Source organism: Pollachius pollachius, assembly GCF_949987615.1.
Source record: "Pollachius pollachius genome assembly, chromosome: 2".
In the NCBI taxonomy this organism is placed as follows: Eukaryota; Metazoa; Chordata; class Actinopteri; order Gadiformes; family Gadidae; genus Pollachius; species Pollachius pollachius.
The window spans coordinates 36,168,560-36,184,212 of record NC_136935.1 but is presented as its reverse complement, the minus strand read 5'-3'; the positions used below and the strand labels follow the sequence as shown (position 1 = coordinate 36,184,212).

The window sequence follows — 15,653 nt, the reverse complement described above, 5'->3', positions numbered from 1 at the left end:
CGTGAAGTATCGCTTTTGGGGCCTATAATCAAGCCATCGATATATTTGATGAGATTCTGTTTTACAAATACCCATCTCGACCATTTCAAGTTCAGGCTGTAGTAGCTCTGTCCAAGTCCGTTTTGTTCCAACGGCGCCATCGTCAGGCTGAGGTGCCCAACCACAGCTCATGATTGAGGACCAGTGGCGCGACAGTGGTGAAGTTGCTGGTACGCAGGTTCCATTCTCTATGATGACTAATAATAGAGTTTGAGAAATTACAGCTTCGTGTTTGGTTTAGAAAGTAATATACTTATTTAATCATAACACTTGCAGCGTAACCAATTCACCTGTAAAAGGTTCCTGGAGGAACTAACCGATCGATCTAGCTAGCTCTCGCTCCGGACTAGACACCGCTACTGACAGCAGCTACCGGCGGCTAATGCTAACTACAGCGACCGCTTTTATTCACATGAGTTTGTGGGACACAAGATGTCATCCTTCAAAACGAGAGGGGCAACATAACGGGCGTTTGTCGGGTAAGAGGGTAATTTGGGTTGACACTAAAGCATAGCATCGTGGCTAAAGTTCCTGGTATGCTATCAGCTGCTAGTTCTTGTAAAAAGATAACGTGAATAACTATAAAGCTCGGGTGTTTTACTACACAGCACTTTAAACCAGACTCTTTTTTTGTATTTCTGTATTTAACGTTACTATAATGAACTTGCCGTGTTGTATCTTGCCTATATTCACGCTGTCCTTGTGAAGTTCATCAGTATCAACACAAGGACAGGTTCCCCTCCTCCTAATGTAAGGACAGGGTTTAAGCTACGTAAGCAAGTGCCTTTAACCCAAATGTGTTTGGTTTAAAGGCTGACACCAATCTGCATCTACACGGCTATAGAGAAGAGACGTTCATTATACGACGTCCTCAAAAACAAAGGACACCGGGCCCCCATCCACAACTCAAATGGAGTTGGCAATGGTAATTGTGGAGTGGTTGTCTAATTGCATATTTTGTCCTTTGTCCTTTGTCGTGATTGTGGTTTATTTTAGTAATGTTAATGTGAAAGGTTTACATATTGGTTTCAGTTGTTGAGGAATGTGGCCTACCAAAAAGTATCTGGCTAGTGTGTAATCAATATTTAACCAAAATTGTGTCAATGCTTGCCTAAGGTTAGTTATAGCTCAAGTAAACCTGACCAATGCCAGTAAAGATCATTACCTCAAATCACCTTGTTTATAATTGAATGGTGCAGTCTGCTGAGATATTTGGTATAATCAGCACCCTATGTGTGATGCTGAAGCTCGATTTAGGCCGTACAACCACAGAAATACAACATGCAGGCTGTCAAGATTATTTAGAACATATCTTTAGGAAGAATCCATATGACTGAAACGTAAACGTTCTGCATGACCTACATTTACACCCCCCTGCACACACACATTATACTCATGAGTCACACCACTACACAATAGCAGAAATGTGGCTGTGCTGGATTAGAAGGAAAGTGTGCATGTGTTTGTGTACACAACACATCAATAGAATCCCCCCGAAAAGGTACGTGAAGTGGATTCATCTGCCGCTTCAGCTCAGCTCAGAGAGAGACGGAGAGAAACAGCAGAGAGCTGGGGATGAAGCATTACTAGTTAGAGAAAGGGGGGGATTGCGTGAGGTAAGGGAAGCTAGAAGGCAGGAGCAGAGCGATGGAGGTTTACCCTGTCTTATGTTGACACAGTAGCGGCAGCCGCACCAGAGAGAGCGAGGGCTAGAGGGGCAAGAAGGAGAGATGCAAGAAAGTCAGGATTCTGCAACCCGCGACTCAGGCAGCCTGGCAAAGGTATTATATGTGTGTGTGTGCTTGTAAATATTTCTGACGACCTGTGTTCAAGTGGTCAGTATGTGTATGTGTGAAACCATGATTTACATTTACATTTAGGGCATTTAGCAGACGCTTTAATCCAAAGCGACTTCCAATAAGTGCATTTGTTACAATAAGTACATTTGTCATAAGAAGTGAAACAATACCATGATGTTGTCTGTGTTAATATTACACACACAATATCCAGGGAAGAGCAGCTTTTTATGCATAAATATAAATGGGTTAAGACTGCAGCTTTAAACTGGTTCATCATTTTCTTCTGTTCAATGCTTTTCTCTTCATTTGTTCACGTATTATGTATTTCTCTTGCGATGTGCTGTATTTATCTTTCCAAACATACTAAAGAGGAGCTATGTTTGTGGTCTTGTCTGTCTGACTTCCATCCATGTCTGTGTCTGGTGGCCTTTTGCTTGGTTTTGTCCATGAGGCATGCAACCAAGGATGAGTCAATGTGTCTGCGTAGCTGTGTGGGTGTGTGTAGATTGTCTCTGCACATCTGCATCAACTCCAGTTGGTTCTGTGGGGGTTTGGCTCTCTGTTCTGTAAACGCCTGCCATGTTATGGTGGACAAAGGACTACAGAGGAAACATGTTTTTACCACTTAGCTGAAAGATAAAGGATATTATGGAATCCTTTAACAGTCACATAATCAAGGGTTTGCTAGTAAAATATATACTTGACATGTTCTGTTTGGATTAAATGTATGATACGGGTGCAAGAATAATTCTAAATTCTCATTGTGATTTGTTTCTTTCAGCCCTAATCTCAGCTGGCTAACTAGTTTGTCTGCAACGTATCTCCCTGGCAGTCTCCTCTGTATGTCTGTATTGATATTATGTCTTGTGACCAGTAGACATAATATACAAAAATTATATTTATTATAATATATATATATAAATATAAATATATTCTCTTCCTCAGAAAACGTCCACATCAAGGTTATTCTTCCAGCTGATAATCGATATCTGGTTATACATTGTCAAGCTATTATTTTTTTGTTTAAAATATTCTCCCTCTTTGTGTCTCTCAGGCTCACCCGGCACTGAAAGCCTTCATGTGTGGCTCTCTGAGTGGCACCTGCTCTACACTGCTTTTCCAGCCCCTGGATCTGGTGAAGACCCGTCTGCAGACGCTGCAGGGAAATGTCAAGCCAGGGTGGGTTCATGTGGCCAATGACAAGACTTAGACACACTCCTGCCTACACCGCTAAATCTCCATTAAACAGAAATCTGCCTATGAATGCAGAATATTAAGGCACCGGTTTGGTATCGGAGGTACTTTGTTTTCCGTTTGTTGTTAGAGTTGAATTGACCAATCTTGTTTAAGCGGTTATCAGTGGCATGCAGGTAAACTACCTGTGTGGACGGCCAAATTCTTGTAACACATCGGCTATCGTCTGATGACGATTTAGCTTTGTATTCGTTTTCAGCTGACACACATTTTAGCATGCATATATTGCGACACACTCTTTAATATACATACAACCACATGCTGTGTAAATACAAAGTTCCTTGAATTCGGTCACTCCTGTTGTATACCCTCTGTGTTGCTAACCAAATCGTACAGGCAGTGCTATTCTCTTTCTTGGCATATATAGGCCAATTAGACTCACCGGCGCTGTGTAATTATGCTGGCTGGTTTCTAAGCTGCAATTCCCGCCAGCACAAGAAAAGGCAAATGTTAGCAGCAATAAGAGGCACACATGTGTGTGTGTGTGTGTGTGTGTGTGTGTGTGTGTGTGTGTGTGTCTCTTTTAGTAGTATGAAAAAATATCTTCTGAAAACAATGATGATCAACATATAAGGTCAATCAATTAGAGCCCATAACTATGGACGAACATAGCGGTGGTCAGTATCTTAGTTGACAGTGGACAGTCCGTAGTATTTGGTGAGATACTGTGATGTGATCCTATGTGGTTGTAGGGGTCATGCTGTGTGCATGAATGTGTCTCTGCACTTGTCTAATGTATTGTATGTTCCTCCACCAGGGCTTCCAAGGTGGGGATGTTCAGCGTGTTTTTTCACGTCATCAGGACAGAAAACGTCTTTGGCCTGTGGAAAGGAGTCTCACCAGTGAGTAGCTGGCCATGTGTGTTTTTGTTTACTCAAGTTAAAGCTGCTCTAGGTACGATTTCACAACAACGGTTGTAAAGAAAGAGAGAGCAATTTTTTAAAAAGTGAACAACCAGAAAAATGCCCCCTCATTCTCTGCACCCTCCCCATGTTTCTCCCCCAATGGGAAGTGTTGCATTCATGCACCTTTGATTGACAGGCAAGTTAAATTCCCTGAACCTATCTGATAAGGAATATGTAACTCCTTCAATATAAATGTTACGCTCAATTATGTTTTTTTTTTCTCCTCCCTCTATGTCCTCCTCCTCCTCCTTCCATATGGCTAGTCCTTTGTCCGCTGTGTCCCCGGGGTAGGCATCTACTTCAGCACCTTCTACTCCCTGAAGCAGCACTTCTTTCAGGACCAGGCCCCCAACGCGGGCCAGGCTGTCCTGCTGGGGGCCGGGGCCCGCACCGTGGCTGGGGTCAGCATGCTGCCTGTCACTGTCATCAAGACACGCTTTGAGGTCAGCCAACAGAACAAAACATTACAGTTAACATTACTGTTCACATAAGGTCAGCCCACAGGACTAAACATTACTTTTTACATTACTGTTCACATGAGGTCAGCACACAGGACTACACATCACTGTCACCTTACTGTCCGTACACTGCACATATTGCCTTCATTTCTTCAATACTGATGGCAGAACCGGGTTACGTCGTAGCTCATCAATACCTTCTCTGCCATGTTTTGCGTCCTCGCACATGTGGTTGACCCGCTAGACGGGATCACTGAACCTAACAGGGCAGAAATAATATTACAAAGTACGTCACATGGTAAGCAGCTTCCATATCATATCTTGCTTCTTGTTTCGGACCAACCCACTGTTTGTGTTGCGTTCCAGAGTGGGCGATACAACTACGTGAGCATGGCCGGGGCAGTGAGGAGCATGTACCAGACAGAGGGCATCAGGGCTCTGTTCTCCGGACTGACTGCCACCTTGCTCAGAGACGCGCCCTTCTCTGGCATCTACGTCATGTTCTACAGCCAGGCCAAGAGAGCCCTGCCTCCCGGTGAGTACCCCGAAGCTACGCCCACACGGTCGACCAGTGGGGGGCTTTGTTGGCGACGTTGGTCACACCCACACATGGAGCGTGTTTCCCAGTAGCCCATGCTCGTTGGCCGAGTAGTGAGAACACAGGATGTGTCGCGTGTCCTGGAACTTTAAGAAAACGGTAAGGAATGCAGACGTGGATCGGCTTCATATGCTTGCTGACTTTTAAACTAGAAGTAGGCGGAAGTGAATTCCATATTATCCACGGTCAACGCTTGGTAGAAACGTCGGCCACATATTATTTATAATATAACATTTAAACTATTCATTGTACGATATAATGTAGGTCGAGACAACCTAATGTTTGCCTCCATTGTAAGCCTAAAATGTTGTGAAAGGAATGGATAAGGGAGACAAGGTTAAAGGATGAGGGATCCTGGGTTTACCGTTTGGGATAAGGGAGGCAAGGTTAAAGGATGAGGGAAACTGGGTGAAATGTTTGGGATAAGGGAGGCAAGGTTAAAGGATGAGGGAAACTGGGTGAAATGTTTGCCACCAATACGTGGCAAACCAAGTTATGCTTGAATACCATGCACACAACAAAACAAATGGAAGTTGGTTGATGCTGAACCCATGTATGGGCTTTGTTTGATAACAACCTTGGCTTGGAGTTCATGGGGAGGAATCACAGAGCGGGACAATAAAGAGTGCGTGTGCCTAAGCTAGAAAAGCAGTTCTGCAGACCTGCTCGGCTTTAGTATTACTTCTTAAAGGTCTAAATAAAGGTCTTAAACTCTTCATTCTGTGGTTTCCTGATCTCTCTCTCTCTCCTTTAAGTGTTTTAAGTGCTGTCTTTTCCAACTAGACGGGAACAGCACGGTGTATGTCCCACTGGTGCACTTTGGCTGTGGGGTGGTGGCTGGCGTGCTAGCCTCCCTGGTCACCCAGCCTGCCGACGTGGTGAAGACACACATCCAAGTCAGCGCCTCGCACTACAGCACATCACAGGCTATCCATTACATCTACAACGTACGTCCCTTTTCTGGTCTCCCTTTTACTCACATATCACCCGCAATTGCTAATAGTATTATTTAGCATTAGTATATAGGAAACTTCATGAAATCTCCATATCTATTGGATTAGATATTGCCTGTGTTTATATTGTATGTATTTACGTCGACTTGTTTCTTCAAGGTAGAATGAACAGCCATGTAGTATTTCAGAATGAGAATTTAAGTATTTTTGTCCGCATGTAGGAAATACATTTGTCGCTGAATTTGTATCACCACAATCCTTTTATTTTAAAAGGACCGTAAGTAGGGAGAACAGCGTTGATGCCTGTACTCTGCGGTCGGCCATATTGTATGGAGCTGAGTAGTTGTAGTGTTGATCATGCCAAGTGAGCATCATTCCCTCCCTCCCCTCCCCTCCCCAGGAGAACGGCCTACGGGGGTTCTTCAGAGGGGCTGTGCCCAGGTCTCTGCGACGCACGCTTATGGCCGCCATGGCTTGGACTGTCTATGAGCAGCTGATGGCGAGGATGGGCCTCAAGTCCTGAAGCGTGGCATTCTGGTTGGTCGCCGGTGAGCTGGCGGGCGCAAAGGATTGGCGTGAGGAGTGAGTGCAGGGGGCACAGGGCAGTGCGTTTTTTTTAATTGTATCTCAATATTTGGAAAGGAAAGCCTCAACCTTGTGAGCTTGTGATCCGACACCTGATGTGGTCTTACGTCTGACGATGTCTACTTGTGAACCTCCCTGTCAAGATGCTGAGTAGCATCGAGGACCCATGAAGTAATGTATAACCCGACCCTGTGACAACATGATATGGTATGCACTCGTTTTGGAGACCAATTCACTCTCCGCAAACTGGTGTACTTCGTACCAAAAATTACCCAGAAGACATTATTTTTAATTTTTAGATTAGCATTTTTTCTGATGGAGAACAATCCTTGCTGTCGCCATATTTATAAAGTGCATTTATTTGATGCATTTCTTGACTGCATATATTTATTTATTAACTGGTGGAGTTTGATGTTTTCATGCTCAGACAATCGCCCAAAGAGCTGGACTGCTGTGCATTGTGTTAAAATGAAAGGTTGTACTAGTTAACATAATTCAACTTAATGCTATGCTAACCTCTATAGGCTTTCTATCACTCCAAATAATAGTCACACTCAATACCTGTTAGGGTTGTTTTAAAAGTAGAGTTTGCTTTTGGTTTTGCAATGGCACATGAATAGAGTTTGAATGACATTTGCTTTATGTTCATGAAAGCACTTTGATTTCACAGTTTAATGTGAACAGGTGGTGTCAGAATAAAACGGATTGCTTGTAAAATGCAAATGTATACAATTATGGAATACAGCATTCAGACTAGGAATTGTCTGGTACACTGGAAACACTGTTTGAACGAAGCACTGACGTGAGGATGGTACTAAGTATGATTAGCCCATCTGTTTTATTCCTGGACATTGTCCTGAATGGTTTCTCCAAGATTTGTAAAAAAAAAAAAACTAAAAAAAAAAAGTAAAAAGAGTAATAATTATATGATGTGTGCTATATAATGTTACTTTATGGAAGTCTATACTTAGTAAAGAAATCAGCACATTTATCAGGGAGGCAATTGGAATAGAAATTCTGATCGGATTAAAACATTTAGAGTGAAGAGTTCATCAAGAAGACCCTTGATGAACAACAACAAAACAAGCTGTTATTGGGTTACAGTACATTTAGCTGACCCTCAAAACTGATTTGATTGGTCAACTCTAATTAAGTACAAGCAAAAACCTTAACATGCTCCTAACCAAATAAGTAGGATAGGGTTTGCATTGTTAAACTATGTGTAGTCTTTCTGTACATTTCTGATGTTTACCTTATCTTTATCTTTACACGTAACTCCTGTTATCTGACCTGTGCCAAAATAAATTGCAACCAACTGATTGCCAGTTTTTCAGTTTTATGTCCCGTTAGTCTTAGAGCCTTCTCCATGTTGATGTTCTGTTTGGAAGATTATGTGTATGTTCATTGTACCTGTGGGCATTTGGTCGGTACTTGACTGTTCAGATGGATCCTGTGCCTGTTTATTTGCAAAGTATATAAAAGGGTACCTTTTGTAATGAAGTAACAAAGTGTTGGTTTTCATTTATACTTTTCTAATTTTAGCTCATGGGCCACATACAGTCCAATTTGATCTAAAATAGGCAGAGCCAGTAAAACCATTGCATAACAACTTCAATTGTTCCCTTTATTTTACTGTAAAGAAGTTCAAGTTCATCAGAAAACATTCACAATTAATGACCAATTCATAACAAAACAGGCTGAAATGTCTTCAGAAAAATAAGTTGATTTAAACAATGTCTGTTTTCCTCAGTCAGTCAACTACTCACTGTCGTCACAATGCACAGTTCACAGTGGATCTATTTGGAACTGAACAACAATATAGCATTTTACTTTATGATTCAAACTTGATTACAAACCATTTACAATTCAAACGTTTTGGCAGTGCCAGAATAAAAGGTAAAAGCTTATACAGATTATTTTAAACTGAAGCTATTGACTGACAATATTTTTGCACATTGTTCAATATCTTTAAATATGACCACAACAAGTATTCATTGGTTTCCTAGAGGATTGTATTCTGGTCAGGATGGAAACGCCTCTGAAGCAGGATTGTACATGAGGAAGGCTACCCACTGTTTACCTTGCTCCTGAAACCTGGCCCCTCTTAGCCTTGTGGATTTCAGCTCGGCGTTCACCACTATACTTCCTGACAGACTGGTGTTCTAACGGACAAACCTGGGACTACCACTCAACACCTGCACCTGGATTAAGGACTTCCTGTCTGACCGCCCCCAGAGGGTGCGGGTAGGCTCCCACACCTCCACAGCCCTCAGACTCAGCACCGGGTCCCCTCAGGGCTGCGTGCTGAACCCCCTGCCCTACACCCTCTATACACACGACATCACCCCCGTCCAACCCGGCAATGACATCACAAAGTATAGTGACGAGTCACCTACTGGGGGGCCGCATCTTGGGGGGGGAAACCAGACCGCATACCGGGACGAGGTGGAGCAGCTGAGCAAGAAGTGCAAGGCTAATAACCTGCTGCTGAACCAGCTCAAAACCCGGGAGGTCCTCATCGACTTCAGGGGGAAGAAGACTGTGATCCAGCCCCTGCTCATCTACGGTGGCTGCGTGGAGAGGGTCGCAGCCTTCTGCTTCCCGGGCGTGCACATCCAGGAGGACCAACACCACAGCCATCATCAAGAAGGCACAACAGCGACTCTTCCTGAGGGTCCTCAGGAACTACCACCTTAGGGAGGAGTTGCTTGTGCCGTTCTACCGCTGTTCAGCGGAGAGCATAATCACATACTGTATCTGCGTGTGGTTCTCCAGTGGCACAGCTGCAGGGAGGAAGGCACTACAGCGGGTCGTTAATTCAGCCCAGAAGATCATCGGCTGCCCTCTCCCCTCTCTGGAGGAACTGTACAACACCCGCTGCCTCAAGAAGGCAAGATCTCCACGGATCCAACCCACCCGGGTAACGAACACTTTGTGCTGCTGCACTCAGGGAAGCGTTTCAGGCAGTTGCGGCTGGTGATCAAAAATGTTGGTGGGGCACAATAATAGGTTCCCCCCGCCCATAATTTTTTTTGGAATTTAATAGATTTGATTTCCTGTACTCTGGTGCATTTTGGGGATGGCCACTACCTATTTACCTATACTATTCATTCTGATTCCTAGCCTACAAGCTTACACTGCATATACAGACCTACTTTACAGCCATTCCACCAGCCATTGCTATTTGACCCATTGTTATTCTGATATTGAGACAAATCATGATCACTGTCCTATACCGTCCATTTTTTGTGAGTCTTAATGTCTACTTCAAATGCAGTTAGAAATATGGGACAGTTGCTTCATTTTGTGTATATGCCACAGGCCGAAAGACTAAATTAATATGTAACTTACTTGCTCCTTTTAGGTATAACATTGCTTGGGGAGTCCAATTCCTCCACTGAAAAGGGTGGAAAGTGCTTACAACTCTCTGCTAGTTAGCGATCTATCTCTTCTCTACATGTAGTTATGTTGCGTGAATGCTGCTGAGGGAGGTAGCCTATTTGATTGATTTCGCTGAATTGTCCAATCATGTCGTGATAACAAAAAAGAAAAGCGATACCATTGGCCTGGGGCGCACACTGGTGCGACCCGAGGGCGAATTTTCTTGCGCCAATGAAAAGCTGTCTGCTTGATAGACAGCAAAAGGTTAGCGAGCTTACATTGACTTCAACGTGGCCGGCGCCCCTGACTTGGAGGAGGGCTTTATTTCGAATGACCAATAACTAGCCTAGCCCAAATCATTGACGTTCAGACGCATTTAAATGGTTGCTGGCAGTGACAAGTATATCGCCCAATTAAACGAGGATAAACGCTATGTATTTTTGTTGGTTTATTTCGTATTGATAATAGTTGATTAATAGTTGGCAGATATATTCAAGTGAATATTTCACGGAGGGGCGGCGCCCTAGCGCCATCTATTGACCCACCGCCACTGGTTTCAGGACTATGGCTGCACGGACAAACTAGACTAAAGTTTAGCTTCTACCCCAGGGCCTTACAGGCGTTGAACGCTGCCAACACCTGACCTCTCGTACTATAACGCACTCGCACATAACATGTGGCAGTTACTAGGGAACTGTGCAATGCCCTACTGTAAACCATCTATTTATCTACCTGCCTCACTCACTTTCTAAGGACTTGTGCAATGTTGAGTTATCATGTTTACAAGTCATTCAACTGCACTTTAACTTTAGTTTTAGTTATATTTATAGTAGATGTGTATTTAAGTTTTTATTTATTTATCAAGCTGTAAATATTGTCTATGTATGTTCCTTGTCCTCTCTTTTTTAAGCACCAGGGGGGAGCTCTCCCAAATTTCAAGTACCGGTACCTGTACCTTTACTTTGACAAATAAAGATCATTCATTCATTCATTCATTCATTCATTCACAAGTGCATCAATATTAGGTGGCAAATCCTGAGCAATTGCCAATTTCAGAATGTCATTGAATTGCTTGCGTGTTTTATTGTGTCTTTATTCATACTCATTAGAGAAAAAGCTTGTTCACAGTGGTAGGTGCTCCCAAACATGCACAAAACTTTTGCCGCCAGTGTTGTAAATTTGGGGTACCCTGGTAAGAGATGCTGATAAAATGTTTCCAAGCCCACCCAGGCCAATTTGTTCTCCAAATGTGAATACAATTGCAAGTAAATTACTTCAAGTTGGATGTCACTGTGCAGATCAAGAACCTGGACTGTTTTCCTCGACTCTCTATTGATCTGGGATCCACCATTGTACTGTATCCGGCAGAGCCCCCCCGCGCGAATATTAAAAACGTAGTTTCCGTATCCGGTCTCTTTTTACCTTGCGGTACAGAACTCCATACGGCGTTGTCTCGTGGTGAGCTCCAAATTTATGAAATTCTATCTTAAAATTGCCGTCCCGACTCTCTAAATGTACATTTAGATAGACAATATGTATATCGTTACAATTATAATAATCTTGTTCACTTTGCCTTAAAGCGAGTCACTCGGATATGGAGGCTCACGCCGTGGGCTTGGCAATGCGGCGTAATATCCTTATCATGGCGTCGGGCTAATACAGCCTCGGTTGACAATTTAATCATATTGCCAGGTATAGCTTTTTTTACCAACAAATTACAGCCGATATACCATTGGTAATCTCTGCTGTCTAAATTGTAGGGTAACCGCACACAATTAAAGCCTTACACTGCTTCATCAGTGTTTGGGTGTCGGAAGTGTGCCACAGAAACCAGGCTGGGTTTCGCTGACAACCACGAGGGCTGCGTCCCGCTGAATGGTCGTTTGATAGTGACCCGAGCCACACCTGAACCATCCCATTTAATAATAACGTATCCTGGTACAAATTATACTTTGTTATCCCGAATTATTGGGAGGGCGATCGCAAGCTTTCGGTTGTCAACGTTATTTTTATTTGATAGCTTCCTTTTTAAAAAACAAATTGCAGCGGATATACCATCAAGAAATCTTTCTGATCAGCTTTTTGTCTTTCCTATTTTTCCTTGTAGTTTTCCCGTTAAACTCGTAACGCAGGGAAAGCGGTCACGATGTCCGGAGGTCTGGATGTCCTTCAAATGAAGGAGGAAGATGTGCTCAAGTTCCTGGCTGCAGGAACACATCTTGGAGGAACCAACATGGACTTCCAGATGGAGCACTATGTGTACAAGAGAAAAAGCGATGGTTAGTAGGCTACATATCATTTTTACTCTTTAATTTTGGGCATTTAGGAGAGGCTTTTATCCAAAGCGACTTACAATAAGAACAGTTATCATAAGTGAAACAAAAGTACTAACAATTGCTAGGTTAACCCATTCCCAGTATACAGCAGTGATAGCTAGCTATTGCAGATGCTACACAATTAAGTATTATGAATAACAACATAAAGTACATTAAGTTTGTACATTAAGGCCCATGGCGTACAACATACAATAGCGGGAAGGTGGGACTGGGTGGTCTTTTGTGGAAGCTGGTGAATGACTCTATCGATGGTCCTTAATTGGCCTATTTTTCCAATAATTTATAACCGCACACAATTAAAGCCCGGCACTGACCAATTGGTGTTTGGGTGTCGGAAGTGTGCCACAGAAACCAGGCTGGGTTTCGCTGACAACCACGAGGGCTGCGTCCTGCTGAATGGTCGTTTGATAGTGACCCGAGCCACACGTCTTCCATTGCCTAAAGAGATTCCTGGGATATAATGTCTATGTATTTTTGCGTGTGACTTAAGTGATGATTATGGTCCCACGTTCACGCAACGGAAGGGGGGTACGGACCCGCTACGTCTACCGCAAGGGCCTGACGTGCGCCTCCCAAAAATTCGTAACTTTACGTCGAGGTGACGCAGCAGCAAGGGCTGTGATTGGTACGCTCACCAAAACCAGACGCAGAACCAAAACAGGTTGACGACTGCGTCGAAGCGTCTGCGTGGTCCTTGTGTTGCGTGAACGTGGGACCATAATCAGCCCTTTATGTCGCTGGGCACGAGTTATGCATCATGTTTGAAGGATAAATTAACATGTTTACCTCTTGATCAGTACCAAACTTTGAATGCTGGACCTGACCTTTTTAATGTTATTTTGACCTACAGGAGTGTACATCATCAACCTGAGGCGTACCTGGGAGAAACTTCTGCTGGCCGCTCGGGCCATCGTGGCCATTGAGAACCCAGCTGACATCTGCGTCATCTCCTCCAGGAACACGGGGCAGGTGGGCTTACTGAGACCACAGCCGCACACCTGCTGATGGAAGAACCTCTCACAAGCCCTGTAGGTGTAGCTACATTGCACGATTGGGCTTATCAGATGTTCTGTAAAGGGGCTCGGGCCAAGCCTTCCGCTGGTCATGGCTGACTTAAAACCAAGCCTTAATTTGATCCTGCTTGTCGCCTTTTTTTCCAATTTAATTATCCCCGCACACAATTAAAGCCCGGCACTGACCAATCAGTGTTTGGGTGTCGGAAGTGTGCCACAGAAAACAGGCTGGGTTTCGCTGACAACCACGAGGGCTGCGTCCCGCTGAATGGTCGTTTGATAGTGACCCGAGCCACACGTCTTCGTTGCCTCAACAGAAAAATCCCGGGATTCTGCATTTTTATGTCAGAAAGAATATGCTAGAATGTTTATTGCCCTGGTCTTATATTCTCCTAACCTTTTCCCTGCAGAGAGCTGTGCTGAAGTTTGCTTCGGCTACCGGTGCAACGACATTCCACGGCCGCTTCACCCCCGGTACCTTCACCAATCAGATCCAGGCGGCCTTCAGAGAGCCCCGCCTCCTGATCGTGACGGATCCCCGGGCGGACCACCAGCCTCTAACTGAGGCTTCCTACGTCAACATCCCGACCATTGCCCTGTGCAACACTGACTCTCCACTCCGCTACGTGGACATCGCTATTCCCTGCAATAACAAGGTGGGGTTTGGGCTCCAGTGACGATTCGGAATAAAAGTAGGCAAATGAATTTTCAGTTGACACGTGCATGCAAAGCGACGTGAAAGACGGCTCAATTCAAATACTTGGTAGTATTTGAGTTCAGACTGCTTCAGACCATTTGTAATCTCTGCTGTTAAAATTGAAGGGTCTCCGCACACAATTAAAGCCTTACACTGCTTCATCAGTGTCTGGGTGTCGGAAGTGTGCCATAGAAACCAGGCTGGGTTTCGCTGACAACCACGAGGGCTGCGTCCCGCTGACTGGTCGTTTGATAGTGACCCGAGCCACACCTGAACCATCCCATCTAATGATGACACATCTTGGCTAGTGCAGTCTTTTCACGAATGTCCTTTAAGAATATCTTGGTCTAGGAGGGCCCTGTGCTTCGTTCTGTAGAGTTGCTGTACTCCTGTTGATCCTAATGGCCGTTACAGGGTCACCACTCGGTGGGTCTGATGTGGTGGATGCTGACCCGGGAGGTGCTCCGGATGAGGGGAACCATCTCCAGGGAGCACCCCTGGGACGTCATGCCGGACCTCTACTTCTACCGTGACCCAGAGGAGGTGAGGCTTGCTAGGGTCATACTGTCGCATTTTCGTCCAGATATCTGGCGCTTAAAGCCGCTCTGTGGGGGTTTTCCCTTGGGTCTTGCGTTTTCTGAGCCGTGCCGTTGCCGCCACAGATTGAGAAGGAGGAGCAGGCTGCCGCGGAGAAGGCCGTGGGGAAGGAGGAGTTCCAGGGCGAGTGGAGCGCCCCTGCTGCGGACCAGGTCCAGCCCGAGGCAGCGGACTGGTCCGAGGGGGTCCAGGTGCCATCTGTGCCCATCCAGCAGTTCCCCGGGGCTGCGGAAGGTGAGCCTTACTGACGGGGCATGTCATTTGACCCGGTTTGCCAAACCTCCATTTCATGATGGATATTTCCAGTGAATTGACTACATATTCTTTTTTTTTTTTATTCATCCCCTAGCTGCCCCTGCGAAACTCGCTGCAGAAGGTTTTACCGGTGAGTGTCATTAATGTAGAGGTTGAGCTATGACTCCATTTTGCATTCAGAACATCAGCCTCTTTCCTATGGCATGACCTAATTCTCCACTCGTCTCTCCAACAGAGGACTGGAGCAACCAGGCGCCCACTGAGGACTGGTCTGCTGCTCCCACTGCCCAGGCTTCGGACTGGGGCGGCGCCGCCTCGGAGTGGTCTTAACTCTCGTCAATAAAGGCTTGCTTGTGCTTACACTGTAAAGGAATCTGTGCAATAAACATTTTAGACTCTGACACTTCTCGTCTTTCATCAGTATGCTGACCCTCCGCTTTAATAATACAAAGCTTGAGTAGTATTCCAATGCTGGGGAAGGGCCTATAAAGGCCCCTTCTGTTACAGTAACTAGAGGGACTGATTTGTTGCAGGGGACAGGGTAACCATATCAGTATACATGCGTTTAAACAGAGCGAGTCATCAAATGTTTGCATGGGATGTGGGTTTATTTAAAACCTGTATTTTGCTTAAAGGTTGTGTCAGCGATTCTTGGCCGAAACAAATTATTACATTCATCTGATCTTTTCCCACGATCCGCTATCTGCCCGTCCCATAAGCAGGCCGTCAAATGCGCCTCTAGGCGGCCTATGCTCCAAGATCGTACACAAACAAATGGTACCA

At 44.8% G+C, this 15,653-nt stretch overlaps 2 protein-coding genes across 6 annotated transcripts; both read left to right on the top strand.

The window, feature by feature from the left end:
- The first annotated feature begins 185 nt into the window (after positions 1 to 185).
- slc25a38b (solute carrier family 25 member 38b) lies at positions 186 to 8,041 on the top strand. Of its 5 annotated transcripts, none has more exons than XM_079729904.1 (9): positions 193 to 209; positions 852 to 964; positions 1,719 to 1,820; positions 2,893 to 3,017; positions 3,850 to 3,934; positions 4,261 to 4,440; positions 4,822 to 4,990; positions 5,837 to 6,000; positions 6,407 to 8,041. In XM_079729904.1, exons 3-9 carry the CDS (start codon positions 1,770 to 1,772, stop codon positions 6,527 to 6,529), a joined length of 897 nt encoding a protein of 298 aa, XP_079586030.1. In that variant the 5' UTR covers positions 193 to 209; positions 852 to 964; positions 1,719 to 1,769; the 3' UTR covers positions 6,530 to 8,041. The 5 variants fall into 5 exon arrangements, with proteins under 5 accessions (XP_079586032.1, XP_079586030.1, XP_079586029.1 ...); XM_079729903.1 differs by having other exon boundaries at positions 195 to 518; XM_079729906.1 differs by lacking the exon at positions 1,719 to 1,820 and having other exon boundaries at positions 186 to 209.
- A 3,338-nt stretch (positions 8,042 to 11,379) lies between these two features.
- On the top strand, positions 11,380 to 15,271 carry LOC307092044 (small ribosomal subunit protein uS2-like). Its single transcript, XM_079758916.1, has 8 exons — positions 11,380 to 11,430; positions 12,080 to 12,251; positions 13,159 to 13,277; positions 13,732 to 13,977; positions 14,433 to 14,561; positions 14,681 to 14,849; positions 14,965 to 15,000; positions 15,106 to 15,271. Exons 2-8 carry the CDS (start codon positions 12,119 to 12,121, stop codon positions 15,198 to 15,200), a joined length of 927 nt encoding a protein of 308 aa, XP_079615042.1. The 5' UTR covers positions 11,380 to 11,430; positions 12,080 to 12,118; the 3' UTR covers positions 15,201 to 15,271.
- Positions 15,272 to 15,653: the final 382 nt, after the last annotated feature.